The sequence below is a fragment of the Lonchura striata genome, chromosome 6 (assembly GCF_046129695.1).
Source record: "Lonchura striata isolate bLonStr1 chromosome 6, bLonStr1.mat, whole genome shotgun sequence".
Classification (NCBI taxonomy): Eukaryota; Metazoa; Chordata; class Aves; order Passeriformes; family Estrildidae; genus Lonchura; species Lonchura striata.
In genome coordinates, this window is record NC_134608.1 from 52,683,166 (window position 1) to 52,699,972 (window position 16,807).

Here is a 16,807-nt window from a genome sequence, read left to right on the forward strand (position 1 = left end):
AGGAAGCCCATGCCTGTCCAGGGACCTGCAGACCCATGGAGGAGATTGGAGCAGGTTTCCTGGCAGGACTTGTGAACCCTTGGGGGATCCACCTTGGAGGAGGCTGAGTCTGAAGGATTGACCTTGTGGAAGAATGACCCACAATGCAGTAGTTAATGGAGAACTGCTGCCCATGGCATGGACTCACATTGGAGAAGTTCATGGAGAGCTGTCTCCCATGGGAAGGATCTCATGCTGGAGCACGGGAAGGATTCCTCTCCTTGAGCAGTAGCAGAAACTTGTGATGAACTGGCTGTAACCACCATTTCCGTCTGTCTCCCTGCGCTGCTGCGGGGGGAGAAGTTAGAGCAGGGAAGGAGGGAAGGGTGGGGGGAAGATATTTTTGAGGTTTTTTTTACCTCATTATCATGTTCTGATTTTGTAAGTAATAAATTCAATTAACATCTCTAACTTGAGTCAGTTTTGTCTGACAGTTTTGGGTGAGGGATCTCTTCCAAGCCTTATCTCAACCCATGAACCTTTGTTATATTTCTCTGTCCAGCTGTGGAGGGCAGTGATAAGCTTTGGTGGGTGCCTGGCACCCAGCCAGGATCAACCCACCGCGTATCTTCATGAATAATTCCCCCCACTGCTCTCCATGCCTTCTCTGCTCAGTGGTCAGGCAGCTGCAAATAGGGCAAGGATGTTGAAAAACAGCAAAGACGCAGCACATCCAGCCCTGCCACCAGCCAAAGGCTGTCAGGCCAGGACAATTTCCATCACATATCTACAGCAGAAACTGTTCAGATGATATCCAGCAGCACAGCCCCCTGTGTTTTCCCTGTTAGCTCTGCTGCTCTCCAGAGGAGCTAAAGCACAGCCTGCATGATCTCTGTAAATGTATTTCTTTTAAATGAGAATTATGGGGAAAAGCTGTGGTTGGGAAGACAGAGGGATAGGCAGGGAAAGCAATACCATAGCTGTTGCTGCTGCTAGCCTAGATGTGCTTTAGTGGGTAGCAGAGCTTGCAGCTCCCCTCTGCTGGGGCCCCCCAAGAGCACAGGCCACAGCAAAAGCTTATTTTATTAGTTTGGTATAAAGATTAACCCTCTATTCCTCAAAAAAGCTCTCCCATCCCTTTCCCAAGGCATTTGCTGTAGAAGGAAGTGAGATTTGAATAACACAACCCTGCTGAGGATTTATGAATCTGCCCCTGTCCCAAGATTTGTTAGATATTGATTCATTTTACCTTCAATTCCAAGGTGCCGATCAGCCTGGAAAGTGAAGATATTATTTATTATGTGTATTAAGACCAGACCTCTCCAGTGCTGAAGGACAGGTTTAAAAATCTCTAGGTTCCTTCCACCTTAGAATGCCTATTTTTAACAATCTGAATCTCACACGATCCTGTCAAGGCTCTGACACTCCCTAGAAAAGTTTCTCTGTCAGGAATGGATCTTAACAGTGATCCAAGAATCATTTTGTGACAAAACATAAATGTCTGGTCACATAACTAAATTCTTACATCCATGGACAGCAATGCACTGAGTATTTCCTGTATGAAGTGCATGTCAGGGTTCACTTCCACAGCATTTTCAGATGCAGCTCAACAAAATATTCCTGACAAAGCACCTCTGTCCACCTTATATCCAGAGATTTAGGCTGAAAATTAAACCCTGGGACACTTCCTGAGTGACAGCCACCCACTGAGGCTGAATAAATACGAAGCTTTGGAGGAAGGTGCTCTCACCAGGATTTCAGAAGCTCTTTATGGCTCTTAGTGACTTCTATAAACTCTTGGTGACCTACCTGGCAATTCAGAAACTGAACTGTCTTCAATCTGTGGCATTTTAAAATTCTGTGTTAGTCTACTGTCACCTGATACAGACAGGAGTCAACTATAGCAAAAAAATACACACAGTTGAAGGTGAATTTTGTTAAAACTGCTGGGAGCTGCCTACATGGCAACAGTTTAATTAACTGTTCAATCACGTTTCCAACAGCCCATTTCCATTTGTGATTCCACTTGTGATTCACTGGCAGGATGCTGTGCAATTTCCTTTAAAAAGCTGGATAAGCCCCGATTTGCTGGATACAAGATGCACTGAGATCACTCACAAACACATCGCTCAGCTGCCCAGAGTCGGAGTGCGAGGACAGGCTTGGCCAAAATAACAGCCTTCAGAGGGAACTAAACCCCAAAGAAGTCAGCTTTTTCTGCCTGCTTCATTCACAGATGTCACAACAAGCTCTGATTTGTTAACTTGTCCCCAGGGTGATGGATGGTGACAACTCTGAGAAAATGACCTGATGGGAGCAGTCAGTCAGCACAGCAAGGCCTCAGGCCTGCACCCAAATAACTCCAGAAGCAGCCAGAATAGTAAAGCTGCAAATAGGAAAGGAATTCTGCAATGCAACACACATGAGATTTAAGGAGGTTTTAGGAATCAGCACCTAAATGCTGCTCGTGCACAGATGACTTTAACCCCTTTAAGCATTCATGATAGCAACCGCTCAATGTGGTTGGTGTCAAGTTCCCAAAATGGAAGGTATTAATCCCATTGGAAGGTCACAGCAGGAAGTTTCACCTTCCAATGGCAATATGCTAAATTCTAACTGTTTAATGGCACTCAGGGCTTTTTGGTAAGAACAAAGTTGTTCCCTCATTGTCCATTTTGGTGGGTTTGGGTTGACTTTCTGTGTGCAGGAGTGGCTGCACACCCCTTGCCACCCTGCCTAGTGGGGGGGATAAACGTCTGCCTTGCAAAGCTGAGAGTCAACAGCTCATGAACACCATGAATCAGGATGATCACAAAAGAGAAAAAACACTTCTTCTTCCATATGCCCTCTGACTGATCGTGTCCAAGCCCAGTCCAGCAGCATCTGTTCCCAGAGCAGGCAGAGGGGACTCCACAAGTGACGATGCTGGAATGGCAGGCAGGAAGAAGCTGAGTTGTGCGCTCCAGCCTCACAGTCAAGGCCTCGTGGTGGTCACGGTGCTGCCTCTGCACTGGCGGCGTTACTTGAAGGTGGCGTTGAAGGCCCTGCCGATGACGAGCCTGCGCACCTCGCTGGTGCCCGCCCCAATCTCGTAGAGCTTGGCATCGCGCAGGAAGCGCCCCATGGGGTAGTCATTGATGTAACCGTTCCCACCTGCCACACAAAAAAAGCCTCAAGTCATTCCTCGTCCCTGATTTCAGGACTGAGGGTGGGACAGCAGAGGGAAATGCTCTTGCATTGTGCTTGGCTCTGTCCACTCACCCAGGCACTGGATCCCATCCAGGGCCACCTGCGTTGCACACTCTGCTGAGTACAGGATCACTCCGGCGCAGTCCTATGGGACAGTCACAAAGGGACAGTCAGGAAAGGCCATCTCCAGTCCCTATGCTGCCCTCATGCTGCCATCACTCTACAGACACCTGCTAAGAACCCTGAACTACTTGATCACAAAGCACAGGGACAGGAGCTCCAGCAGCGTCCCTGTTACTATAGAACACTCACGGAAGATCTGTAAAGGTCGCACAGAAGAAGGAAAAAAATAAAAAGCGCACCAAAGAAGATGGCTCTCTCACAAAAACCCATCAATCCCCCAGGAGGCCAACATGATTTGCTTTGGGATGCAGACATCTCTGCTCCCACTGTTAAACACTCAACATCCTCATCCAATAGAGGTGTGGTGACAGGTGGAGATGACAACACCTCTAACAACTGCTGCAGCCCTTACAACAACCAGGCCATCTGTCTGGGCTCGCAATAAACACCTACTGATGCTGCTAAATCCCTTGCCTTGTTAAAGGAGGTTTGCTTTTAATTTGTGAGTGAAAAAAGGTAAAGTACTTCGCGTGTGAAAAAAAGATCCTTTGGTCTGTGGGTACTCAGTGTACAGAGGCTCCCCCCAGCTGAGGCTCTGGGACTGCAGGAATTGCCCCAGGACACATAGCCCAGGTAGGACTTGAGCTCACCTTGGCGTTGAAGTGTCCCTGGTCACAGGCTTTGGCCACATTGTAGACGTACTGCCGGCAGGCCATGAGCCGTGTGTACATATCTGCCATCTTGCCCTGCATGAGCTGCACAGCCCAAAGGCAAGGGACATTAATTAACACCAGCAAGGGGGATCACCATTCCCCAAAATAGCTCAGAGAAACTAGACATGGAAGGAGATATGGACCCAGCAGACATGACAGAGCTGGAGGTTCTGTTAAGTCACAGACCCCTAGATATCAGTCACAGTCCCTCACCCACCAACAGTGATCTCAGGGGAGCAGGCTCAGAGGTCTTTCCACCTTCTCACCACATCACAGAATCCCAGGATTCCTTAAGTTGGAAGGATCTTAAAGTTCATCCAGTTCCATCTCCATGCCCTGAGCAAGAAGCTTCCACTACCCCAGGCCACTCATTATCACATCATGCAGCCCCAGCATAAACAGCAGGTGACCTACTCCATGCAAAGCCCCCCGCCACAGCAAAGCTCTCAGTCTTCTCAGTTTTAAAGAGAAAAGAGGACAAAAAGTCTCAATTCCTTTTCTGCCTCACCTGGAAGTGACCAATTTTCTGTCCAAATGCTTCTCTGACATGCAGGTACGGAATTGCGTGGTCAAGAACAGCTTGCATGAGTCTGAGAAGAGGGAAAAGGGAAACAGAAGAACTATTAATTAATAATGATTTAACTTTAGAAACATAACCCAAGGCAAAAAGGTTCTCATAGCTGAAGTGATATCCTGCTGTCTTTCTACAGTTCCACTCAAACCAGGCCAAGAATAAAATCCAAAGGTCCCATATTTCTCCTCAGTGCTCATTTGGGACATCCTGTGGGGGAAGGCCAAACCTTTTAATTCAGGGGACTGAGACTTGAAGAGCTTTCTCACAACCACAGCCAGGACAGTTTGTGCTCCTCTTACCTCCAGAGCTCCTCCAATCAAGGAGTACCAGGCAATACCATATAAAACAGCATAGGTAAGAACAAGGAAGGGAAAAAATCCTTCTCCTGCTTTGTGGAAGTGGCTCTTGCCACAAGAGGATTAGCCCAGAGAGACCACTCGGGAGGACAAAAGGACTGTGGGGTGCCAGTAATTACTGGGGAGCTTAAGGATTGAATAAATGAAGAACAAACTAGTTTGTGAGTCTCTAGATAGTGTATTAGATTCTAAGGAATTGATAACACAAATGAACTGGTTATTCCCTGAGTAATAACACAGGGGGATACACAAGCCAGCAACTGGGGACTGAAGCAGATTTATATCTCTTGAAATTTTTTTATCAAGACAGATAATTTCCAAAGCCTGCTCTGGAGGATCAGTGGACACTGGCAGGCAGACTTGCAAACATTCTTTCTGGCATTGCTTCTCTCATTCCTTCCCTGTCACAGGGGACTTCACAGAGATGCTTTCAAATTGGAAAACCACTGCATGAGGAGCTGAGAGCTCAAGGATGGGGCTGAGCACATTTGAGTGAGCAGCGGCTGCTGAGAGGGCCCTGAGCACCTTCAGGAGAGCCCAGTCAAGCAGCTGTGCTGGAGTTCTATGCTGGTTTTGATTGAGACATCCAGCAGCCTTGAGGTCTCATCACACCTTGCTTTCTTCCCACATCTGACCCAGCCTCTTCTCTTCTGCTGCCCCAGTAACCCAGTTCTCCATCCAGGATCCATCCTGCCAAGAGCTGCAGGCCCCAGGGGATCCCCACCAGGCTTGGTGATCACCAAGGACCCTTCTGGCTTTACAACCTACAAAAGATGACAAACCCTTACCCCAGGGGGCCCCCGGACAGCACAAGCCTCTCCAGGTCCAATCCACTCATCAGAACATAGACTCCTTTGCTCAGTGTCCCCAAGACATTTTCAGCTGCAAAGAGCAAAGAAAAAGTGATTTATTTATGTGCAAAACTCAGATAAGCTGCTCACTGAGGGCCTGTGTTCACTGGGGCGGGGGGAGGGGCAGTGGAAGGTGTCCCTGCCCACAGCAGGGGATGGGACTGGACGAGCTTAAGGTTCCTTCCAGCCCAAACCATCCTGGGATTCTATGAAAAACGACTGAATAGCCTGAAAAATTTCCTGGAAAAAACTGTTTCAGCTTCCAAAGCCAAGGATCAGAAGGAGCATTAATGGCCAGAGTGCCAAGTGCATTAACTTCCAACACTGCAGCGATGTGCTTCTCCATGTCAACATCCTCTTTCCAGGAGTACATGCTGTTCCCTGTGGATGACTCCTGGGACATGATCAGAGCACCAGGGCACTGACCTTTATGATTTCAGGGTGGAGGGATCCAACACAGTTAGAAATGTTAGGTTTCAGCTGAAACTCTTCCACTTTAGCTTTTGAAGGTGTATATGGGGAGCAGGAGAGCTCCTTGCTCTGCAAATGTGCAGTCAGGATTTTTATGGTAAGACATCTTCTCCATTTGCTGTAGAAAGGCTGGAATTTTTCTATCAACAAAAATTGCCACTGGAATAACAAATACTGTTATTACAGAAGCCTCTGTTGTACTAACTACCAGGGGAAAGGATGTCCATTTTCCTGCCCCTAAAAGAACTCAGAAATGTTACAAAAGCCTGTTGGAAAGTCTCCAGTGAAAAAACCTTTAGGGCAAAGTAGCTCACTTCCATACAAGACAGGAGCTCTAATGGAAACAAGTTGCTTGGGAAACTTCAGCAAGGCTTTGTAGAAGGAAGTGGTTAAGAACTAGGTCCATGAGGGTAAAAGAGCAGTGACCTGACAAACTATATGCTCCCTCCCTGAAATCCAGCAGATTGCACTTTTCCAGTTCCATCAGCTCCCTCAGAGGCTGCCAGAGAGGAGATAAGCATCTGCAAAGCCCTCCAAGTCACGGGCTGAACATGTGTGTAATTAGTGATCCAATTTATCTGATCAAGAACGCAGGAAGGCACCATGATTTGAACCCAACTCACCGGGGACCTTGCAGTCTTCAAAGATCAATTCACAGGTATTAGACCCTCTCATTCCCAGCTTATCCAGCTTCTGGGCTGTCCTGAAACCTGGCATTCCCTGCAAAGTCAAGGAAGTAACAATACATTTCACATCTCAGTTCCAACAGACCAAAAAAAATTATGAGAGATCTGTGAAATTCCCCTGACCACAGGAACATGTGTAGGGTGCCAGAAGGGAGATAAAGTGACCTAAGAACACGACCAGATCTGAGTGCAAGTGCAGAGAAAGCAAATGGACAGAGAAACACACACATATGACTCCGTGCACCCATTTTCTAATGCACATAAAACAGCAAATAAATAAATAATTTGGACAGCTGCCAACACAGGCTTTCCTACAGTAATGGTTGGAAGCTCTTTGAGGAACTTAACTGTTCTAATCATGAAGTTACGTCAATCAGAAGGTTTACTGATTCTGGTTTATTAAAGGTTTCTTTCCTGCCTGAAAGGCAGAAAGTAGTTTGTCTTTGAGGAAGAGGCTGGTAGTTATGGAAGGAAAACCAGCTGACTTCCAACTGAGGCACTTAAGATGAAGGATTCTGCTTTAAAACCCTGTGGGAATAACAAAACCCACCCTCTCCACGATGAAGGCGGTTATGCCTTGGGAGGCCGGGACAGCGTTCATGTCAGTTTTAGCGTAGACGATGAGAACATCCGCATCCGGCCCGTTGGTGATCCAGAATTTGTTCCCATTCAATACAAAAAAGTCTCCTGGAAGCCAAGAGATTAAATCTGTTAGCTCACAACAGCAACACTGCTATTCCCTGCACTCCATTTATTCCCTAATAGGCTTCCCAGAACCACTTAGGTTGGAAAAAACCTCCAACCTTTGGCCCATCCCCACCTTGTGAACCAGCCCAGAGCACTGAGTGCCACTGCCAAACATTCTTTGAACATCTCCAGGGATGTGGCCTTCAGCACCTCCCTGGGCAGCACAGGACAGGCTTTACCTTTCCTGTCTGCTTTCAGCTTCATGGACACAACATCAGAGCCAGCATTTGGCTCGCTCATGGCTAAGGCTCCAATGTGCTCCCCGCTGATTAGCTGGAAGAAAGGAGAAATATTAGCAAAAGATGAAGACCAGCAGCATTGTTTGCACTCCTTCTTTAGCCCCCCTGCCCGTTTTCCTGCACTGAACCTCCACAGTGGCTGCTCTCTGCAAGAACTCAAATGAGAGCTGCTGCTCCCGGTACAGCCTGAGCCAGGAGCTCTCTTGCACTGTGCAAATGAACAGAACCAAATCCTGGAGGGATGAGAAGGGTGACTCAGCTCTGTCTGACACAGCCCTGCTTGCACAACACACGAGGAAAGTGCCAAGGAACCATGCAGGCAGCCATATGCTTGTCCCCAGCTCCTGCCTGGGCTTTCTGCTGCCCTTTTACACAAACAGGAGCTGGTGAACACAAAAGGCCAACGAGGGGGTGAAAAGGGATGGGAAAGTTCTCTGCAATGTTCTCCTAGCCCAGTCCCCCCACCCTCACCCCAAAACAGCAGATGGACCCTCCTCCTGTGCCTGCTCACACCAGGCTCTGGCAGAGCTGTTGATTCTGCTTCACTGTTATTTCATCCTGCCCTTTTCTCCTTGCCTTTTTTTTCCCTCCCTGTGTACTTTCATCCATCTTCTCCTCCTTTTGATCTCTACTTTTTTTTTTAAAAGAAGACTCTATGCTTAAGATATGTTCAACCAATTCAATCCATCAGTGCATTGCTACAGAAGTCTCAATGAAGTGCTCAAATCTAGTTAAGCATGTTTAAGTACTCTGTCAGGAGCCAAAACAAGTCAGAGCTGAAGTGACTTCACATCTCATTGAAAGGCAGAGAATGAAGCATGAAAATACACCTGAGGAAGGAGGACAATTTGGGGTTATACATTTGCAGGCTCCACAGTGTTTAAATCAAGTTTCTTGTGCTGATAATTTCACTGATAATCTCAGCAGCTGGGATTCAATGTGCTCACTGTTTTTATATGCATTTAAAAACGGAAATCTAATTAATGCACTTCTGAGTTGCAACATCAATGCCCCAAGTGATGATGAAGTTTCACATGTAGTTAATTAACAGCCAAACCAAGCATTTGGGCAGTGAGAAATGGAGAATATAAAATAGGAAAACAGTGACTTTCATTTAGAGATCTCAGAGTGATTTGGGAATTGGAAAGAATATTCTCCAGTGTCACCTCAAAGCCTCCCTTAGTAACACAGCTCGAGAGAGCTGCGCTGTGTTGCCTACAAAGACATGGGCATGGGATGAGGTCAATATGGATTAATAAAACAAAAACTGAAAAGTCAGAGAAGTGCAAGTTTGGTATGTTCAGTATTTCCTAAGGTTTGGTCACTGAAATTTGCTGGTGTTTAAGATGCCATCCTTGCAGCCAGAACTCAAATGCTTTCAGTGTTGCCCCTCCTCCAGCCACATACCTTGGGCAGGTACTTGTGCTTCTGGGCCTCGTTGCCGTTGCGCACGAGCTGGTTGATGCACAGGTTGGAGTGGGCCCCGTAACTGAGCCCCACAGACGCTGATGCACGGGAGATCTCCTCCATCACCAGCACATGGTCCAGGTACCCCAGGGCAGATCCACCGTATTCCGCTGGGAAGAGAGGAGAAAGCTCATGTTACCCACCATGTGCACAGGATCCCAAAGCTGGGCTCAGTCTCCAATGAAATCCAAGACACTGAGAATGCTTCTGGATTTGACTCTTGCCATCCCTGAGGCGGGCACTTCTGGCTTTCCCCATCCTCTCTGAATTTCATTTTTCTGATCTTAAAGTCACAGGGATATTTTGTCTTTAGCATAATCCATAATTGACTTGTATAACATAGTTTATATGCAGAACATGCACAAGGACATATCTTGAACATGCTACTGACATTGAGTAATAATGAGTCCTTCTTATTACCCTTAGTATTATCACAAAGATTAAATCACCAAATTGCAACCAACTTAAAGTGAGAACAAAGGAACACAGGCAAGGTTTGTAAAATCAATGTATATTTGCCCCTAAACAAGTGAGAAATTTGCAAACTGCTCAAAAATGTGGCACTAAAGACTTTTCTAAGCCTACAAATGTGCAGGACACCAGAATTTTGATGAGTGACAACTGAGAAGGACAACGATCCATAAATGTAATTTGTCAATGACAAGCATATAGATTTCAAGAGAGGATAAAGTGAGACAGAGCAGCACTGGGAGCCCAGCTAGGCACATGGAGTTGAACCTAAAATGAATAGTAAAGATTGAAATCACACAGTAGAAGAGGGAGAGAGAAGACAGGTAAAAAGAGAAGGCTGAGAAATGTGTAACAGCCTTGAGGAGCCAACAGCCTACATAAATATACACACATGTACCTCTAAATACATTTATAACACACAGACACCTCCCAACCTAAAATCTTTGTTCTCCAGGTAGGAAGCAAGTGGTTGTACTGCTAAGAGAAGCACTATAACATTACATGAACGTCAAGAAGCAGCTGGGGAGATAAGCTGGGACTTACTTGTCATCAGTGTGGAGGCTTCAAGCAAGAGCAACAAGGTAAGAGGAAATCTGCCTGTGCTCAGAGTGACCAAAGGGCACAGCTCCAAGGGGCTGCTGCCCCAGATTCCTCAAATTAACACCATACACAGCCTTTCCTCTCATGTCCCTCATTTTGATTCCTGTCTTTATCTGCAGGGCCCTTTATCCTCTAAAATCTCCGCTCTCTGCTACAAACCCAAGTTTAGGGGTTTGCTATCAGTATCCTAGAAGATGGTCTTAACAATTTCTCATGTATGCCAAAACAAGAGAGTTTTTTATCAATTCCTATATAATGGCTGCGTTTTGTGCTTTTACCTCAAGAAAGGTGAGGTAACTGTGAGCAGTACAAATCCAGGATTGCTTTGCACTGCAAGAGGAACAGGAAAATGATCCTGCCAGACACCTCATCATACAACACAAACCATGGTGTAATTTCAAATGATGCTGTGTTTTCAAAGCTACTCTTTGTATATGACATGCCTGTATTATCATTCAACGGAAACGACATATTTACATTTCTTCACTTTGCACTTTATAAAACAAATGGAAAATTACAAACACCATGGTTATCTTAGTTTTAGGAAGAAAAGAAACACTACTGTTATTCAAAATGTTCCCTTAATAGACTTGATGCACTGGTACCCAAACATGCCATTTAATTGTGTATACCCTCCTAAGATTCCACACAATCTTCACATCCTAAATCCCACTCTCCTCCAACAAAACCCACATCAATAAAGAAAAACGCAGCTCCACGATCCAAAATAAAGTGAAAAATCCTGGGTGTAGGAGAGTTTGAGAGGTAAACCTTTGAGGAAATTAAGAAGGACAGGACTCATGAGGGGATGGCTTATTTATAGTGTGGGAAACTGCTGTAAGCCTCAGGCACAACATCAAAGAAGAAAGAAGGTAAGAGTGAGGAAAAACAGGAGCAGCAGTAAATGGGGAAGAGGAGAGAGAGAAAGCAGAAATGCAGTCTTTCAGCACTGAAAGCGAGGCAGAGGCATTATTCTGACACATTGCTATTCAGCTGGATTCTGCAGAGCCTTTGCACAGCCACATCTAGAAAACAGACTTTTCCATGGGGAAAGAAAGGCCCCATCAGCCGCTTTTCTCCACTAAGGGCTTCTCCTCATTACCCTGCCTTGGTGCATTCAGCGCGATCACACTCATCTGTAACACTCATCACAACACTTTTCACTAACCTGCACAAGACTGAATAAGATTTCCCCTGATTTTTTTCCGACTGGTTGGCCGTGGTCACTCCCCATTAGTTATCACAGCTTTTCAGGGCATTATTTTGTACCCTTTAACTTCTCCCATTAGATATGGATGTTTGTTCTGGGATACTTTTATCTCTCACTCTCCTTCAAAACTTGCTTCATATTAGAAAGGCACAAATACATTTGAGCTACATATGTTACATCTGGAGAAACCATTTCTGAGCAGTGCTTTTAAACTGTGAAAGGCATTTTGTCTAACAATGAAAAAGGATTCTAAGTTAGAGAAGAAGAAAAACAGTTGGAAAGGAGTTTTTTAAACTACAAAGATAGGACAAAATTGATGCCACATCACGGACAAGGCAGTTGTGAACTAGAGAGTTTAAGTAGTCTCTCGTTTGAAGAATCACCCATCAGAAGGTGAAAGATTGGAAGAGACTTACCAGGGGCTGTGACTCCCAGAACTCCCAGTTCTCCAAGTTTCTTCCAAAAGTCCTACAAATACAGAACAAGCAATCAGCCCAAACTGGCAGTCTGGGCATCAGCACAACAAGTTTCCCCAGGTAGTTCACTGGACACAATCCATTTATCTGTGAGGTATCACAAGAATGAAGCAAATATAAACCTAATACCTGTTCCTGCCGCAGTGCAGCTCCATCCTCAGAACTGAGAAACCACACAGATTTAAGAACACCAGTTATGCTACACACAGAAGAGGTTTGTGGAATTCAGTGAAAATTCACATACCTAAATTTAATTCTGGAAGGATACCTCCTAAGATTTAATTCTTTGCCCACTCCAATGAAATTTTTTGTATAAGAGTATAAACTATACATTACCAAAACCCTGGAGATATGAAGCTATGAGATGGCACTTTAAAATTCTTCCAGTAAAACAGGAGCTGGCAACTAAAGCCAAGAAAGACTCCTTGGGGGAAATTTGAAAAATGGGAATGTTACAGCTGTGACAAAATGCAGTAGCAAGGATGTTGTCACCAGGGAGGCCCATATGTGTACTGGTGAGGCCATCTCCCTGCTGTTCCTTTCCTCTGTTTTGTGGTGGACACATAGGTGAGTGATGTTCATGTGGCCTTGGTGTCCAGCAATAATCATCAGAGACTTCAAAAAAGTATCATATAATAGCTCTGGAGGACATCTGGAATGCCAGGCTAAATTTATACACTTCACTTCAAAGCTGCGTATACATCCCTGGAAATGTCAACAGCAGAGCTCTAGGAAATACTGGCAGATGTTTAGAGCTTTTTGAGTCTTGTGGAGCTTATAAAAACCAGTAGTCAGATTTGTAATTTCCATCAATCAAAGCACCCTGTGGCACAGGATTTGTTGGGTTTATTACGAAGGCAAGTTTCAGCATTTGTACACAGTATTTGCACAGCAAATCTGAAGAGGAAATTCATGTCCAAGAAAGGGACTGAGCCAAGAGTATACAAAGCACATGTTGGGGAAGGAGCCAGAACAGACAGGCAGGAATCCCATGATAAGAATCCAAACAAGACCATTATCAATCTTTATTATGAATATTATCGCTGGGTTCTGCTGAAAGGTAACAAATGCTAAAACGGGAAACCAAAAAAAGGTTTTCTCTGTGGCTTTTAAGTTTGCAAAGTTAATGCACATGTTCCTGTGGTGTGGCTTGGGATTGTCTGGACTAATGCAGAGATCAAAGCCCAAAGAGGCTTTCAGAACCACACATGAAATACTTGCCCGCATGCCTTTGAATTCGTTTTCCTGGTCAATCTGCTGGGCCTTTGGAGCCAAATGCTCTTGGCAGAACTTTGTCATGGTCTGTCTAAGCTGGGAAAAGAGGGGAGGAAAAACACATCCATTACATCTCAGCAATATATTGTCATATTCTTCCCCTGGATCCTGCCATCATTCCCTCACCAGGCCACTTCAGCATCCCAAACCCAGAAGCACAAGACCATGAGGAAACCCATGGTCCAGGTTACTGGCTGAAATGCCACATAAGAGGGCAATTTCTTCAGTCTTTTAAAAAGGACATCATGTACTTTAGTCCCTCTCAGCATTTAACCTTAATTGTACCCTGACATGAAGAGAATGTTCCTGAATTGCTGCCTGCACTGAGGTTCAGGCATATTTTTGGGCAGGGAACTTTGGAAGCTGATGAACCAAGTTTATAATGTGCTAACCCCATCCTGTAGCTGCTTACAGCACCATTTAATTGTGTGCAGATGCCTGCAACAAGCAGAGATACTAATCAAAATGTTTTTGTGTATCAAACTAAAACTACATTATCTACCTTACTACCTTTTACAGTGGGGAAATTTGATAAAGCCAGGAATGTTCATTGATCCAAGTGTTAAAAACCCCAAAATTTTTTTCTAAATTTTAAACTCTGAACACTTACATATGTGTATGCTACAGAACTCTCTACACATATTAATAAAATATATGCAGTTCCTAAATGTTTTTAACAGGAATATTTAAAAACTTGGTCTTGATCTTATGGTAGAGTTTAATAATACTTTTTTTTTTTTTTTCTTTTTGGTTCTTTATTCCCACACATTAATTCTGATGAAGCAACAGTTTTAGAGAGTGAAACCCTGAGCTGTTAAAAAAGAACCTGTATAAGGGGCAGGAACAACAAACCAAAATATGCCCACACTCCTCTGTCTTTCTCTGGCCCCCAAACCCTAAGCATCCCCTTTTTTACAATTGAGAAGATATGTTAAATTTCCACAGTCATACACAGCCTGGATTCCAGTACTAGCAAACAAGCTTTCTCCCCATTGCTAGATTTATAAACTTAAAAAGAACCCCAAACGACATTAGATATCTTTCCACTGTGACAAAACTGACTGCATTACACTTAGCAAAGAGCTTAAAAAAATTAAGACAAGCTTAAAACCATAATAAAAAAAATCTTAATCAATTAGAGATTGAGGATGGAGTCAGGCAGCCCTGATACCCTAAGCCAGTTTATAACAGTTATTTTGCTTTTAATTCATAGTTTCACTAATATTACTGAAGATTATTTCTGATGGAGTTTTTTAGCTTTTCCACCAGACAGATAGGAAAAAGAGGAATATTTTACACCTTCTTTTACATCCGCTGAATATAGAAGTAGAAAGTAAGATCAGTTTGAGCTGTGTTCATAAGCATGAACACAAACATTGCAAGAAATAATTCTGTAACAACAAAGAACAAGTAAGTTTATTTTGCACATCCATATGCTTGTACCATCACAATTGTCTGGAAAGTGAGGCTGTAGCTCCAGTGTTTTACTGGAAGGAACCTGCGTGGAACAGCCCTGTGAGGACACTGCCCTTCACTCCAAGCCCTGGGGCAGAAGGAAATACATCTGGAATGGTCAGCACTTGGCTTTGTTGCACACAGAAGAACACAGCAAAGCTAAGGATCATAGAACATTCCGAGTTGGAAGGGAACACACAAGGATCAGCAGTCTGTTGGAAACGACGTTAACTTTCCTAACTACAGTTTCATTAGCTGTTTTAATTAATTTTAAGCATGTCCACTTTTAGTCAGCATTAGTTTCTTTTTCAGAGACACGTATTGATACTGTGATCATTAAATCACTGAAACCTTAAGTTTGCTACAACTAATCCTGAGAAGCTCCAATAAACAAAGCCTGAGGGAGTTGAAGATTTGACACCTGGGATCTTAAATTTATGGCCCTTCAAATATGTGTTGGAGTAACCAGAAGACACATACAAGATTGAAGCATAAAAAGGTGAAAACTCTCATTTGGAGGCTTTTTTAGTCCTTTAAAAGGACTAAAGAAAGTGGGCCAGATAAACATGAAGAGCAAGAAATCAATAACCAATAGAGGACAGAATACTAATTAATAAAGAGAATGATGCAACTTAGAACCAATAAACATTAATTAGTTTGCCAAAAACATACAAGTGAAAAAGTTTTGTCTTGGTGTGAAGTTGGTGTGAAGGTCAGAACTTTGTCAGCCACACAAACATTTCTTGGGCAAGAATAAAGTAATGTCTTACTCACTAACACTAAAGACAGTGTTAAGAGTCTTATTCTTCCCAGCGTTTTCAGAGGTTTTTGGTAAAAAGTCCAACTCCCAGCTCTGTACAGAAACTCCAACAATCTCACCCTGTGCCTGAGAGCATTGTCCAAACGCTTCTTGAGCTCTGGAAGCCTTGGGGCTGTGATGATTCCCTGGGATGCTGTTTCAGTGCCTGACCACTCTGTGAAGGAAAAAGCCTTTTCCCAATACCTAGCCTAAACCTCCCCTGACCCAGCTCCTGCCCTTCCCTGGGTTGCTGTCACTAGTCATCAGAAGAGAGATGTCCTGCCCCTGCGTGTCCCCATGCAGTGAAGCCGTAACCTGCAATGAGTTCTAAGAATTCCCCAAAATCTTTAAGCGCCCCATTAGGCAGGAGAACAAGCTGGGAGAGCTGCAACACTTATTTTGGGAGAATGTGACGCGGCCCCACTGCGGTGCTCCTTTGACGAGCACGTTTCTGACGATTATCGCCTATCCGCCAGGCCCAGCGCGGAGGCCGGGGCCGTTCCCTTACGCAGCGCGGCGTTCCGTGGCGGAGCCGCGGGCCGGGCCGGGCCGGTCACTCCCGCGGGCCGCGTGTCCGGGGCCGCCGCGCCCCCGCCCCGCGCGCGGGGATTGGGCGGCCCGGCCCGGCCGCGGCCAATGGGCGCCCGCCCGCGCCGCCACACCCCCGCGCGCGGCCCGCCCCGCCCGGCCGTACCTGGCGCTGCTCGGCGCTCAGCCCGTTCACCGTGTCGTCCACCGCCAGCCCCGCGCCGCCGCGCCGCGCCACCGCCAGCGCCCGCCACCGCCGCGCCCCGCCCGCCGCGCGCCCCAGCACCGCCGCCGCCATGGCCGCTCCCCGCCGCAGCCCCGCGCGCAGGCGCGGCCCGGCCCCGGAGCGCCCCGCCCCGCCCCGCCGCCCGCCTCCCGGCGCGGCCGCGACTGAGCGCGCGTCCTTGGAACACCTTTAATGAACTAAAGCCATGAACACCGGAGATCGGAGCAGAGCGGCGAACGCCCGACACAAGGCTGACCGGCCATCGCTGCTGCCTCAGCCCCCCGTCTGTCCCTACCCCACCGGGAAGCAGCGACCAGCTCGGCGTTTGGATCACCAAACGCAGGAGCCAGGCTTGACAAACAGGGACCACTG

General features: G+C 45.8%; 1 protein-coding gene across 1 annotated transcript; it reads right to left on the reverse strand.

Moving 5' to 3' along the window:
• Nucleotides 1-1,256: 1,256 nt before the first annotated feature.
• Nucleotides 1,257-16,507, reverse strand: IVD (isovaleryl-CoA dehydrogenase). Its single transcript, XM_021556037.2, has 12 exons — nucleotides 16,376-16,507; nucleotides 13,374-13,463; nucleotides 12,093-12,144; nucleotides 9,336-9,505; nucleotides 7,869-7,962; nucleotides 7,493-7,629; nucleotides 6,880-6,976; nucleotides 5,723-5,816; nucleotides 4,513-4,594; nucleotides 3,942-4,046; nucleotides 3,241-3,313; nucleotides 1,257-3,132 (listed from the first exon to the last, which is right to left on the reverse strand). The coding sequence occupies exons 1-12, from the start codon at nucleotides 16,505-16,507 to the stop codon at nucleotides 2,999-3,001; spliced, it is 1,260 nt and encodes a 419-aa protein (XP_021411712.2). The 3' UTR covers nucleotides 1,257-2,998.
• Nucleotides 16,508-16,807: the final 300 nt, after the last annotated feature.

Excerpts from the sequence above, each read along its gene's own strand:
- IVD (XM_021556037.2), bottom strand. The coding sequence starts at position 16,507 with ATGGCGGCGGCGGTGCTGGGGCGCGCGGCGGGCGGGGCGCGGCGGTGG. Across the intron at positions 5,817-6,879 it reads TGAAGACTGCAAGGTCCCCG|CTGAAAATGTCTTGGGGACA; the intron begins GTGAGTTGGGTT and ends TGCTCTTTGCAG. Across the intron at positions 4,595-5,722 it reads CTGTCCGGGGGCCCCCTGGG|ACTCATGCAAGCTGTTCTTG; the intron begins GTAAGGGTTTGT and ends CCCTCTTCTCAG.